Source organism: Cottoperca gobio, chromosome 18 (genome assembly GCF_900634415.1).
Source record: "Cottoperca gobio chromosome 18, fCotGob3.1, whole genome shotgun sequence".
NCBI lineage: Eukaryota > Metazoa > Chordata > Actinopteri > Perciformes > Bovichtidae > Cottoperca > Cottoperca gobio.
Genome location: NC_041372.1, coordinates 2,702,164 through 2,715,120, shown reverse-complemented (window position 1 = coordinate 2,715,120; position 12,957 = coordinate 2,702,164). Strand labels below are relative to the sequence as shown.

The window sequence follows — 12,957 nt, the reverse complement described above, 5'->3', positions numbered from 1 at the left end:
GGGGAGAGTGGGGCCTTTCATGCTTCTTCAGATTCAGGAGGAGAAGATGTGGCTTTAGAGCCCGGGGAGAACGAAAGATGTCATGTTGGTGGTGCAGCGGGATGCTTGGTTAACTCTGTAACTCCCTCCAAACGTTTGCTGTGCTTTAAATACATTGCTGTCAGTGTAGACGGGCTTGGACTGTCATCTCACCGTAACACAGACTCAATACAGTGACGGTAGGATTATGGGTCACACAACAGATACCTGAGTGTTCTTACAAATTACTTTTTCACGCCACACGGAGATTAAGATACAAAAAAGTTAAAAGTAAAATACAGGTTGGATTATTTAAATAGCTGAAGACGAATTAAATGAAAGTTATGGAGTGTTTTTTTCACTCTGGGCCTTTCTGCTCTATTCTGGTCTGTGGGCTAACTCTGGCACTCGCCACCTCAGTGTAGGGATCAGGAAGAGGTTTGGCAAAACAATGCGTGTTTGGATAAAAACGCAGAAGAAACCCTCCTGAAGCGTTCCGCTTTGACTAACTGATATGAACCCTTCTGTGAGTCGACTGAGAGTAAAGACTTTTATAAACTGGCATTAGCTGTTGAAGCTAAGCACAGGGATCTAACGGTTAGTTCTTTAGCTGCTAAAATGTTCCCCAGATAGCGCTAACTTATGTCATTAGAGCTGGCATGGCTTACTATTGATTTTAACGTGTTATTCTTGCTGTGAGACAAACTGACGCTGAGAGAACGGCTCCCCCACAACGAATTGCACCTGTTTGTGTCCTTGTCCAAACACCCAGTCACCCGAACCTACCCCTTATTGTACATGTCCCTAACTTAACTAGTGTAACCCTCCCCCACCCTACCCCCCCCTCCAGCCCAAGATGCATTCTTTCCCCCTCCCTTCCATAGAGTTTTGTGCGTTTTTCCCCCCCCCTCCCCCCTTTCCCCCGTCTTACGGGCTAAACACTTTCCCTCCCATTTGAGCCATGCTCGTAGGTGTCTGGGAATGGAGTTTTGTCGCGGCCCGGTTGCTCAACCCCCCAACCGTCCAGTTTCCGGCCAAATAAACACAAAAAACATGCTCTGGTGCAAGTTGCAGTTTGCAGAGCTTGCGGGAACCCTGCTGAGTCGGGGGTAAATTCTCACATCCACAGTAACCCCATCCCCCTTATGATCTTTGTTCCTATCCCCACATGTGGTGTGGCTTATCGCAGCTTGAAACAAACGCTGATTGTTTAATTGTATGATGAGCCACCTTCTATAAATATTCTCCGTTCAAAACTGTGTCTCTTGCCAAATCGACAATCAACTGACTGCCGCTGCTGTCTGATTGCAGCTGTTGCTGACTGAAAGGCACACATTGTATTTTATTCTACATGGGTTGAGTCAGGTGAAAGCAGTCGTTTCTGCTCTGCTTCAACTTCACAGATTTTATACATTTGCACCACCCGCTCTGGCCCCCCATGATCCAGTCATCTCTGTCGCTCTTACCAGACCAAACGGGCAACGTACAGGAACAAACTAGCGCTACCCGAAAATGTTGGCTGTCATTTTATGGAGTCAGTTGCTAGACTGAATATTGGGCTGGTTCTTGTTGTCAGAGTGATTTAACCCAGACAGACTTTCCAAATCTTGGACCAAAATAGTCCCCACCAAAACCGTTTTGTAGATCCGTGCTAAACTTGGCACTATTCATTCTTCACGCTTCAACCCGCCAGAGGTCGTGGGCATGCAGAAAAAATTCCCTCGTCCCAAGATGAGGCTGCCTCTTGCAATAACCATTACGTCAGCTTTTACTACCCAACCCCCGGCTTCCGCAGACCATGGTGATTAGCAGTTAACCCCTGCAGCTTTATAGCTACAATATGACAAATTAGACAAAACCCCAGGGTCGGTTAGCGGGCTTGTGCAACTGTCGGAGGGTAATTCGTCCGATTAATGACTCCGGCTATTAGCTAAGCCATCACAGTAATCGTACCTTCCCATGCGAGGATCCAGACAGAAAAAGAGTCAACCACCTACAGCAGGTTGCACGGTTTGCGCACCAGGTCCGCATGTGTTTTTAAACAGCGATTCTTTGTTCCTTGTGAGACCCACACCTGGCCGCACTTCCACTGCGCCCTTTCCTAGTAAGGATTTTACAAACAAGGCACATTGTATCGTGAAAGGCGCTGCACTGAGTGGTTCAATGAACGCATATGGGTCAGATGGGAGGTGAGACAACGACCACAGAAGGTCGTGTGGCCGGACACCCGTTCCACATGACCCCGACATGTTTCGACAATATCCATCACAGGCGTTTCACAGAGCTGTGCGCGCATTAGCAGCCGGCCTGTTTGTGTGGCCAACAAAGAGGGCAGCAATTTCACAGCTATATTTCGGGGGTTTGGCTGCGTAATTATGATATTAATTGGGAATGATATTCTAAACCCAAATGTCCGAGGCCTTGCTGTCCGAGCCAGTGTTTACAGAAAAAAGCTGCTAAATAGGCACTTAGAAGGAATCTAGAAATAAAATTTTTATGTCTCCAGCGTATGAGGTTGTTTCTGTCTGTGTGCGAGTGTGCATTTATATGCGTGGGTGGGATGTTTGGAACCCTACACAGACCCAATCTCTTTGTTCTTGGACTTGTTCGCTTGAGTCTTCGAGGCAGAACAGGAGCCAAAACAACGTGGGAAATGGGCCCTCGCCTTCATTCTGCTTTCTTCCGGGAATTTTCCCTTTGCAATCTCTCTGTCAGAAGAGGGCCTCCACAAACACTACATAAGGGCTGCAGGAGTTTGGAGAAACCAAGGGACGGGACGGGCTTGACACGAGGAGAAGTGTAATGGGAACCGTAGTGACACCCGATGACAGCACCGGGCCAAGTGTCTGTCATCTCCGCTCCACTTACTCTGTCTTTTTTCTTTCACACCAACATGCATGGTAACAGAAGACATGCACCCACCCAGGACCTCTGCCAGGTTGGTCCTCCATGGGGAAGCGGTGGTTGCCGAACAAGATGCTGAACGTGACGAGACACACTGGCAGGAGCAGATTCAATGTGATGGTCCTGACCCTAGTGCTTGTCAATCTCCCATTCAGCAATTAGTTTTTTTTCTATTTCAGGAAATAAAAGAGATGAGCATGAATGGTTGAGCGCTTACAGAATATCAAGCACAACAGTTTGTTTTCAGGCATTCACTGAACACCTGCCTGGTTACAAAAGCAAGTATTAAAAACAACCGATGAGATTCAGGCATATATTCGAATATGAAATGAAAAACACAATTAAATGATGCTAACCGTGAGAGAGCCCTTCATCAACAATCTAATGATGAGGACACTGCTTGCCCTGCAATATATTAACTTATTCTCTTAAGTCCGCAGCTTACTGTAAGACGGCTAGCTGTAGAGTATAAAAAGTTGGGGATTGGACGGAAAAGGCCAATATGTGAAAAGTGCCGGGCACTATTAGCCGATTCCTCGTGGATGTGAAAAACTGATCCCGGGGGGATGTTTAGTCGTCTTACCGACATGACGCAGTCAACTCTTCTGCCAGCTCTCAGCTGGGCCAGTTTATGAAACAGTAGAACATCTAATCCAACAAACACAAGTGTCCTTTTTGCTGCGCTTGTCTCTTTTTCTAACAGCCGGCTGCTATTTTCTTTGGATTTCTGCTGGAGCTGTCAAATACCAGGGATACATTCAGATATGTATCTCAGCGTTAACTTTTGTCATTAGATGGCAGGAAATCCGGGATTTGTGTACGTCAGATTCCTTAAACTATTATGAGGATATCGCTGCCAGTTTTCATCGCTAAAATAGGTTCGGCACAAATGTATGAATATTCATCAGCAGCAGATTTGGTTGAGCTTAAAGATAGGATTTGTTTATGTAATTAGATACTTAAAGAAAAAAGCATGATACCATGGGTTCCAAGGACAAGTGACTGATCTTGGCATCGAGTGTGAGAGTGTTGTGCCCGCTGTCTGGTGGTTTGTGGGACAACGTCCGCAGACAAAGCACGCAGTGGATATGACATGCCTATGGAAAACACGATGCCTGAACTGAAAAGCATCTGCGCTGACAGACACCACAGGTGTTACTGTTCATTGAAAGCCTGTGGCATTTCGCTGCACTGTGGTTCCAGCATGGCGAGAAGGCTTTCGTTCCCCGGAGTATTCAAGCATGAGCAGCACCACACGTGCAAACACACACACTACAGATAGTGTGCAATTCCACAGAGCCGTAAAGGCCAATTAGGAGGCAGTGAGGCACGGTAACCAAGTGGCGGTACATGTGCAGGCTGGGGGACCGAGCTACAACACAATCTCTCCGTGTACTCTATGTTCAAACTGTTTGACTTTTGGAAAATGTGCTTATGTGATGTTTGAGAGTTAGCGGAGAGAGTACGGCAGGCATGCGCTTGTTTTTTTTAACAAGCTTAGCTTAGATAAGGACTGGAAACAGGATGTGCTGGGGAGTAGGTGAATCGTATAAAGAACGAGTGTTTCAAACGCAACGTTCGTCAAAACGGGGCGTCAAATCGCGGGCGGTTTTAAAATGAGGCCGACAAGCTTAAAAGGCCTAGAAGCTGAACGGGAAATGTGCCGTGCCTATTTCTACGCCTGCCCATAGATAATTTTAGAGAAACAGCAACTGGCTCCGTCGGAAGGTAAGGAACCTCCACCTACCAGCAGCTTCTAAAAGCTCACGAGTTATTACAAATTCCTGTTGGGGCATAAACAATTGGGGACAGGAAACAGGCTTACGGTTTCCTCTGTTGAGTCTTTATGCTAAGCTAAAGCTAAACATCGCTGGCTGTAGCTTTTTTCATATCTACAGGACAAACATTGATATTTGTATCTAAACTCTTGGCCAGAAAGTGTCTCTGACTTTTAATTTGCCAAAAAACAACCTCGTGGTGTCCTGTGACGGGCATTTTTCTCTCGCTGGTATCTGAGCCAAATTCCTGTGCCTCTCTTTGAAACAATGTGACAAGCAGCGCTTTAATGTGAGGCAAATATCATGATCCAAACAGCATGTTTGGTGCAGCCAACGACACACAACTAGCTTACTTCATATGGGGGGCACTGACCTGCTGCAAGTATGTTTTAGCTAGGAACTCAAACACGGGTATCTGTATCAATTTAAAGATCTGAATAGTTATTCAACCATTAATTTACATATTAAAAGCCAACCGTGTCCTTCCGCCTTACCTCAGGAGCTTCCGGTAAGCGGATGAATATCTTAATTAAATGTTGTGCGGTCACAGGTGCGTGCTCGTGCTGCTTCAGACACTGAGCTTTGAGAGGAGAGGACGACAAGATGCCGTCGAGGAAGGCAAAAAACACAGGAAATGCGCAGATTAAAGAACGGCTGAGCCGGGAGATGCGAGACAGCAGACTGACTCTCTTCATTCAGCAGTTTGAGAAAGAAGGTTTGGAAGTGACTGCAGGTCAAATGTCAGCTTTACATCCTCTGTAGTCCACACCTTGGTCCTAAAAATGTCGAGCCTGTGTTTCTCCTTGCAGCACAAGAGCGTATGAACGAGTTAGAAGCCAAACTGGAGAACATGCTGGCAACGGTGGACAAGGTCTTCAAAGTGGAACTGATGAAGTTGCCTCCTTCTCTTCAAAACACGCGCATTGGGGACCTAATAAGCGGTGAGCCCTCATTCATCAGTTAAAGTAACTTACTAAGAACGTCTGACATTCACATTTTGTTAATTTCCCTCTGCTCTGATAGAGGAGGACTCTTCAGCAAGTGAGGTGACGATAGCCATGAAGGTGAGTCCACTGTTAAAGTCGCACCTGCTGCCATTTAGAGGAGCTTTTTAAATATGGCCGCCCTAAATACTGTCTCCTGTTGTTGCAGAACGAGTCCCTTGAGATGCAGCAGCCCCTCAGGAGGGCACACAGCAAAAGAGGTGAACGTACTTTCTTAATGGTATCAATTTATGTTGACCATGAAAAGCAGTGTTTGCATGAAACATTGTTTGAAATGAAACTATGTTCCTCTACTTTGCTTTCAAGTCAAATCAACGGATTCTTCCCCCGGTCAGTCCTCCCTGGGTCAGAAGTCATCCAAGACCTCCAAGGTGAGGAATGTTTGCACACATGAGATTAACCAGTTTTAACTTGTGCTTTAACATATAAACAAATGAATAGCTTGAAGTGCATCCTGTTCTGCTTTGCTTATTGTTGTACTAAATATTAATTTACTGAAACTTTATCAAGTTTTGGTACCACAAAGACAAGTCACATGTCTGAAACATGCTTTTTTTCCCCGATATTTTTAGGGAGCAAAGGGGACAAAAAGGACCGGAAAATTAGTTGGTAGTAACAGCACTGGAAATCTCAGGCAAGATTTAGACGTCAAAGGGATAAATTCAGGTCTTTCGAAGTGTGTTTATATGTTTGTACTTATCCAGTTGGTGAAATACCTGCAGTTTGGCAAAACAGACAGGAGGAAAAGCAGGAAGCTCACCATGTGCTGCACACGGGGCAGCAGCAAAATGTATTTTAGACTCCAAAATAAAGGGCCCTTTACAAAAAGTCCTTTTACCTCATAGAACAAGGAAGTTGCTGTTTGTTTGTTAATTTGAATTTCCCAAAGTCACACAATAACACTGATCAAGGCAGCGGTAGACCAGAAACTCCTTTTTGTTCTGCAATGTAAAATTACTGTTTTTGTCAATGGAGTCTGGTGGCCTTGAAGAGAGGATAGATGACAGCTTGAGTTCCCAGTGAGGAAGGACTGGTAACTGTCATCTACTGCAGGTAATGCACCGACTGAATGAGTACCTCATGCAACTCCACTTTAAGCAGGCCGAACTATCCTTTTTAAGTGTTTTCACATGTGGTGAGTGGTGGGGTTAACGTTGCTCTTATTTCTTACAGGATCTCATCGATGCCAAAAGAACTCAAAGCCTCTCGACCAAGAACGACCAGGCTAGACCGTCCTCTCTGAGACTCAGGTCTGCCTTCAGTAGAGCAAACGTGTGGGGATGATGCATGCAGGAGGATAACTTTTATTTAAAAGAATTGTACTCGCTGTATTTGTGAACCTCTGTCTCAGGTCTGTCGTCTCTGCTGGTGATCTGCACTGTTCAATGGCCGGCTCTGCTGCACACATCACTGTTACCACAGCGCGGGGACAGGTACTGTCACTTTGTGCCAGCTCTTGAGGAACAACACTTTACTTATTTAGTTTAAAGCAAGTGTTTAAGACTGGTCTCTTATCAGCATTGGAATAAAAGCACTGAAATCCTTCCAGACCCAAGGACACAGTTTCCCCACTGATGCACTTTTGTAGAATATACATGTCTGTCTTTACGGCTCATGTTTAGTTTAATTGTTAAATTAGCGCTTGATTATCATTGTGTTCAATAACTTGTCTGCATGTGTTTAACTCGTGGTTCTCTTCCTTCCCAGACGCTCTCCTTTTCTGACGAGAAGCAGGATGAAATTAACTTTGACCTAATGGATGACGTGGCCTGGTGCCAGATTCAGAAGCTCACGGTAATTTAAGGGGGTTGACTTTTTAAAAATATATTGTTAAATGTTTGAAATGCACCTTTTTTAATTTTGGGTTTCAGAGTCTGATGGACCATCTGTCCAGACGAAGTCGCGGCGACCAAGACATTTCTCCAGTTGGGAATTGATTACATTTAAAATGTTTTATATTATAAAACAAGTTAATTGTTTTTTAAAAGTAAATAAAGCTTATTTGTATTTTCCTACATGATTGTCTGTATAATTTAAAATGAGATGCCCATCACAATTTCAAAATGTATTTAATTTCCTTAGTTTGACTAACAAATGATTAGATTATCAACGTCTTCAATCACTAATGTGTAAGGGAGTCCTACGTGTGAGAGAAATACAAAATGAGTTGGTAAATTCAGTTTACTGTGTCAGCAGAGACATTATATACTGTTGTGGATAATTCTGCTCTTAAGTGTTCTTTAATATTTACTAAAATGTTATAATTCATAAAATAGTCATTCCTTTGTATGAATTTTCAAAGCTGTTACTGCTAGAGAAACTAAAGGACACTTTTATGAGGAGTGGACAAAAGACTCACGAAATGCAAATATTAATTCCAGTAAAATTTTATGTAGAAGGCACAGGATTATGTTTTGCTGGATTGGCCAGTAAATAAAAATGTGATTTCAGCAAGAATTATAAAATAACATTGTTTGATATTGCGCTAAAGGAGAGTTCGCCGACAAAGCAGAATGTTACTTAAATCTCCGAACGTGAAGCTGTAATGATCACTGTTGCTGCTCCTTATGTAGTGACTGCATCTCGACTTCCATGGGCTCCTGGCGCTGTGACTGCGTGTAGCCAGAGCTGGAGCACGAAGCTTGTGTGCTGCTGGCAGCAGAAACCTGGGCGCGAGCCGGCAACGGGGTCATCCTGGGGTAAAAGGGGACCGACCAGCCAGTTGAGTGGCGTGTTATTGATCAGATAATCCATGACGTTGTCAAGGGAGTCTTTCATTTTGCCCAGCTGGACTTTGCTGCTGGTCAGCACACTATCTGGCAGGTCGACCAGAGCATTGGCTTTGCTGAAGCCGCTGTAGACCTGTGTGGCGGCGCGGCTGAGGGAGAGCGCCTCCTGCTGGATGTGGTTGGGGAGGCCCTGCAGGCTGGAGACGAGGACCAGACAGGTGGTCTGGAGCTGCTGCGTGAGGGAGCGTGCCAGAGTCAAGGTGCGGGACTCGATGACCTGAGAGCAGGGGATGAACAGACATCAATAACGTGACACGCTTCCAATTCAAAGTGCAAAGTTAGAATAGTATTAGATTGGAAGGGGCTCTTATTAAATGGGATTTATCATCTTTCAATGGAATCCTATAGAGATGCATAATTAGACTCAAGTCGTTCAGAGAATCTGTTGCACTTAACCCACATGCTGATAAACAGATTAATGTGCTCGTGTTTCCCTGACACACTGAGTTTCTCATGACATATCTGCTGTTACCTCTGCCTCGTGACCGCTCTGCTGGTTTGGACCGTTGGACTTCCACGCCACCAGGGAGTTCAGCTTGTCCGTCACCGTCTGGTTAACCCCGTCAATGTTTTTTCTGCCGTATTCAATCTAGAAAAGCAAACCCTTTAAATGTTGTTTCCACCAGCAGTCAAATAAATTATGTTCTTTAATGGATATTTAGCCTCCTTCTGTAACTAGCTGCAGGTGTTGACGCGTTTATGGAGATTTCCATATTGTGAAGCTTTGACTCTAATATTAGTGATGAATAAGAAGACCCACCAGGTCCACAGTGGAGTTCAGCTCCGAGATGAATTCCATGCTTCGCTGCTTGCTGTCTCTGATTTTGGCCACGGCCCTGGTGTACGCACGCTTCCGGAGCTTGGTGGAGAGGGAACCCAGGCGGACGTAGTAGCTCGGCTTCATCTGGTCCAAGCCTTTCACCGTTTCTGCCTCCGGCTCTGTCACAAGGGAGGGAAACGTGAAATGTCACATTTGAACTAAATTTGATTGCATAACTTCTTTTGAGTTCTGTTGTGATATGTCATATTCTACTACACTGAGAAGTGTGCTGCCAATTGCTGTTGAGTTTGAATCCATTGCAAATGTAGTTATTCACGAGTCGATACAATTTAAAATAACAATGTACAGGATGTTTGATATAAACTTAGGCATGTGACGCCATAATTCATAAAACAACTCCTTTTAATAATAGAAAACTGGCCACTAATGCAAGCGGTTGAGGTTACACCATCTCTCCACCAAATTATTTTGGCCACGATAAGTGTGGAGTGAAAATCTAACATTGTGACGGCTCTTTAAAAATTAAAAACAGTTCACTAAACTGCCACAAGGGGAAGATAAATCATGTGGAGTTAACCACACCAGTAAAATAGAAATTGGATTTCACACCAGATTTAAGAGTTAGTCTTGTGTCACTCACCCAGCTCGTCCTCCGTCAGAGGCAGGTACTGCTCCACCAGACTCTCAGACGTGCTGAGTGCCGAGTCCACCCCGCTGCTCACTAGCCGGGCCACTCTGCTCTCCAGCACTGTGCTCACACTCCCACCAACAACAGCCCGAGTCTTATCCATCCTATCCTGCACCGCGCCCACCACGCTGGTCAGAGTGTCTGAGACCGTGTCCTTGGCACCGCACACTCGGTCTGTCACGACGCCTTTAGCCGTAGTTACCACATCCTTGGCACTGGAGACGATCTGGGCAGCGACAAAATGATGAGCAAATACATGAGATTAAAGTAGGTTGAGAAAGACGGGATGTAGGTCATGACTCATAAAGATTTACACACATCCACTATCAGTTACAAGATTGTGAAATATGATAACTGCTCTGCCCTTCGACTAAACATAATGGTGCCAGTTATTGCTCATTAATGTAACCAAGGTTATATTATAGCTAACTAAAACTGTAACTAGGTGAGGAAAAACTTTAGTTAACTGAAATAAAATAGACTGTTGTGTACTTACAGAATTTAACTAAAAGTAAGAAATATACAGGAAAGTTTCATGTTTTGACAAATAACTCATTTTAAAAACGACTAAACTATTGTGAAACTAAACATTTGTTAACCAATACAAACTTAACTGAAACCAAAGTGAATTGAAACAAATAAAATGTAATAACTGAATAATACAAACCATAATAACTGATGCGTACCTGCTCAGATGGTTGGTGAAGAATCGGCAACGTTCTCTCAATCTTGTCCAAACCTTTACAAGCCAGGTCATTGGCAATGGCAACTGTGGATGAAAATAAAGTAAATTAGCTGAAACAAAGATAATAAATGTATTTAATCTAAAAATACTTGGGTGAAAGTGATTAAATGTTCCTTTGAAAGAACTGGATGTCAATTTAGGCATATTGTGAGTAAACAGAAGAACTGGGTGAAAGATCAGGAGGAGCAAAAGAAGCCCGACGTGAACTTCCTGTTTCAAGCTCTGTGACTCAGCTGCTCAACACACAGTTATTATGACATCATATACGTCTGATCTAAGATTCACAGTAAAGGCTTCGTACTCTGAGGCTCCAGCTTGTCAATGATGGGGGAGGCGGTGGTGAAGGCCACAGAGGTGATGGTCCGCACGCCCTGCTCAGCCGCCTCACACACGGTCCTGATGTAGGGGTGGGTGTCCTTGGTGTTGGAGTACACGCTGGACACCAAGTCGTAGGTGGAGCTCACCAGAGGAAGGCTGGTCACCCTCTCCACCACATTCTGTGAGGAAATACAAAGAATAGGCTTATAACTCAGTTACTATCTTAAACAATGACTGTGTTTATGCAGAAAATGCTGTGTTCAGCCTCAAATGTGGAGGTTTCCAGCTGTTTCATATCATATTAAAGGAATCATTTTTGTGTTTTAAACTGACAGAAAAAGACATTTAAAGACACCTTGAACTTTCAGAAACTGGGACATTTTTCACTATTTTCTGACATTTAGAAAATAATACATATTATAAATGATTGATCATGAAAGGCTAGTTGTATACCTAGTTTCTATCCAAATGAGTTTACAAATAATAGAGGAAATATAGCAATAATGAAGACTTTTAAAATGTAATATTGTATTGAGTTTTAGATTAAAATGTAAAGGGTAAAATCATAGACCTTTATATCATTAAATACAGTATCCTCTTTTTCCTGACTATCAATACTTTATATCTTCGTTTCTTGGCTTGAAAAGCAGCTTTTTCTCCAACACATGCCAACAAATATTCGTTTATTAATCTAAGTAACCTGTATTGGTCCAAACTCACCTGGTTTGAGATAACTGCAGCTGCTGCCATGTCTGCTGAAAGAAAACCTACAGAGAGAGAACACAACATGAAACAAACAACTAAATACAAACTTTTTCTTAACAAAGAAAGTCTATTACTTCCGTATTACTAGTATAATTCTACACGTACAGAGGCACGTGCACTATCGTGACGCCGTTTACAAAGCAACTTTAAAGAGACACGCGCAGACTCACCGAGTTACAGAGAAACAAAGTGAAAATGATGCCCGTGAGAGGCCACAGCAGCTCTATTTATGTTGTATGATTATCGCGAGACGACCAGCACGTTGACGTAAGCGACAGTGACGTTTCTGGGGCAAAGGTAAGACGGGTAAAAGTTTAGGAGAGGAATTCCCCTCTGACCAGCCGTCACGTGACAGTCTGATTTCTTAACGTTTCATAAGCCGGTGACATTTCTTTGGTCGCATGAGGATTATTAGGATTGTTTTTACATTCCTGTCAAGAAGGCTAAAGCTGTATTTGAAAAACATAAACTCAAACTACAGCTCTGAAATGTTCTATTGGTTTTAGGCTTTTTTTTATATACCTAAGCTAAGTTTCTAATTTGTCATGCTGTTGTCTATAGGCCTATTTAATTATACAAACACTTACAATATATATACAATTTGTGTCATTACCATATTATTATAATCATTATTAATAACTATTTGTATTATTTTCTCTGTACTCGGGTCAGATGACTTCCTAATTAAATAAAGTATATGCATATATGGCCTTACATGGCATCAGATGGGTACAATACTCGTGGATATACATTATAGACTATTTTAATACCATTTTTGCATAAACACCTAAAGACTAAACACCATTAACTGAGATGTTGCAGGTCTTAAAGATTTTCATACATATTTTAGCCCCTATAGAAACAAAGGCCCCTAGACAATGTTAATGTGCTTTAGTGGCTCTCGTGTTCCCAAACAAATCTGCCATTGATCAAAACATCAGACGAGTATCGCACAGTGAAGCTGAGGCTTATTTGGTCCCTGTGACTCTGAAACCCTGGAGACAGTCGTCTGCTTTGTTAGATTAAACTCAGCTTAAGTACACACGACTTTGTTTGGCAGCCTCAGACGGAGCTCATCATGTGGGCTGACTTTCATTTTAGTTCTGTGGCTCAAAGCCACACGATTTACATTTTACCTTGACAACCATCATGGATGAGATTATAGAT

General features: G+C 43.3%; 3 protein-coding genes across 3 annotated transcripts in view; 2 read left to right on the top strand and 1 right to left on the bottom strand.

The window, feature by feature from the left end:
* The window catches only part of adamtsl3 (ADAMTS-like 3), a 115,509-nt gene that overhangs the window by 9,084 nt on the left and 93,468 nt on the right, over positions 1-12,957 (top strand). The window lies entirely within an intron of this gene.
* Positions 5,262-7,719, top strand: LOC115023598 (borealin-2-like). The gene is made up of 10 exons (XM_029454708.1): positions 5,262-5,415; positions 5,510-5,641; positions 5,724-5,764; positions 5,853-5,904; positions 6,011-6,075; positions 6,277-6,351; positions 6,878-6,954; positions 7,056-7,137; positions 7,412-7,498; positions 7,576-7,719. The coding sequence occupies exons 1-10, from the start codon at positions 5,304-5,306 to the stop codon at positions 7,639-7,641; spliced, it is 789 nt and encodes a 262-aa protein (XP_029310568.1). The 5' UTR covers positions 5,262-5,303; the 3' UTR covers positions 7,642-7,719.
* On the bottom strand, positions 8,076-11,980 carry LOC115023597 (perilipin-2-like). Its single transcript, XM_029454707.1, is given in 9 exon segments — positions 8,076-8,412; positions 8,414-8,710; positions 8,966-9,082; positions 9,254-9,432; positions 9,915-10,188; positions 10,649-10,731; positions 11,009-11,204; positions 11,746-11,792; positions 11,961-11,980. Coding segments are annotated over 8 exon segments (1,335 nt in total). The 5' UTR covers positions 11,776-11,792; positions 11,961-11,980; the 3' UTR covers positions 8,076-8,253.

Coding starts and splice junctions, on each gene's coding strand:
- LOC115023598 (XM_029454708.1), top strand. CDS start 5,304: ATGCCGTCGAGGAAGGCAAAAAACACAGGAAATGCGCAGATTAAAGAA. Junction 5,642..5,723: donor CATTGGGGACCTAATAAGCG/GTGAGCCCTCAT, acceptor CTGCTCTGATAG/AGGAGGACTCTTCAGCAAGT. Junction 6,352..6,877: donor ATCTCAGGCAAGATTTAGAC/GTCAAAGGGATA, acceptor TATTTCTTACAG/GATCTCATCGATGCCAAAAG.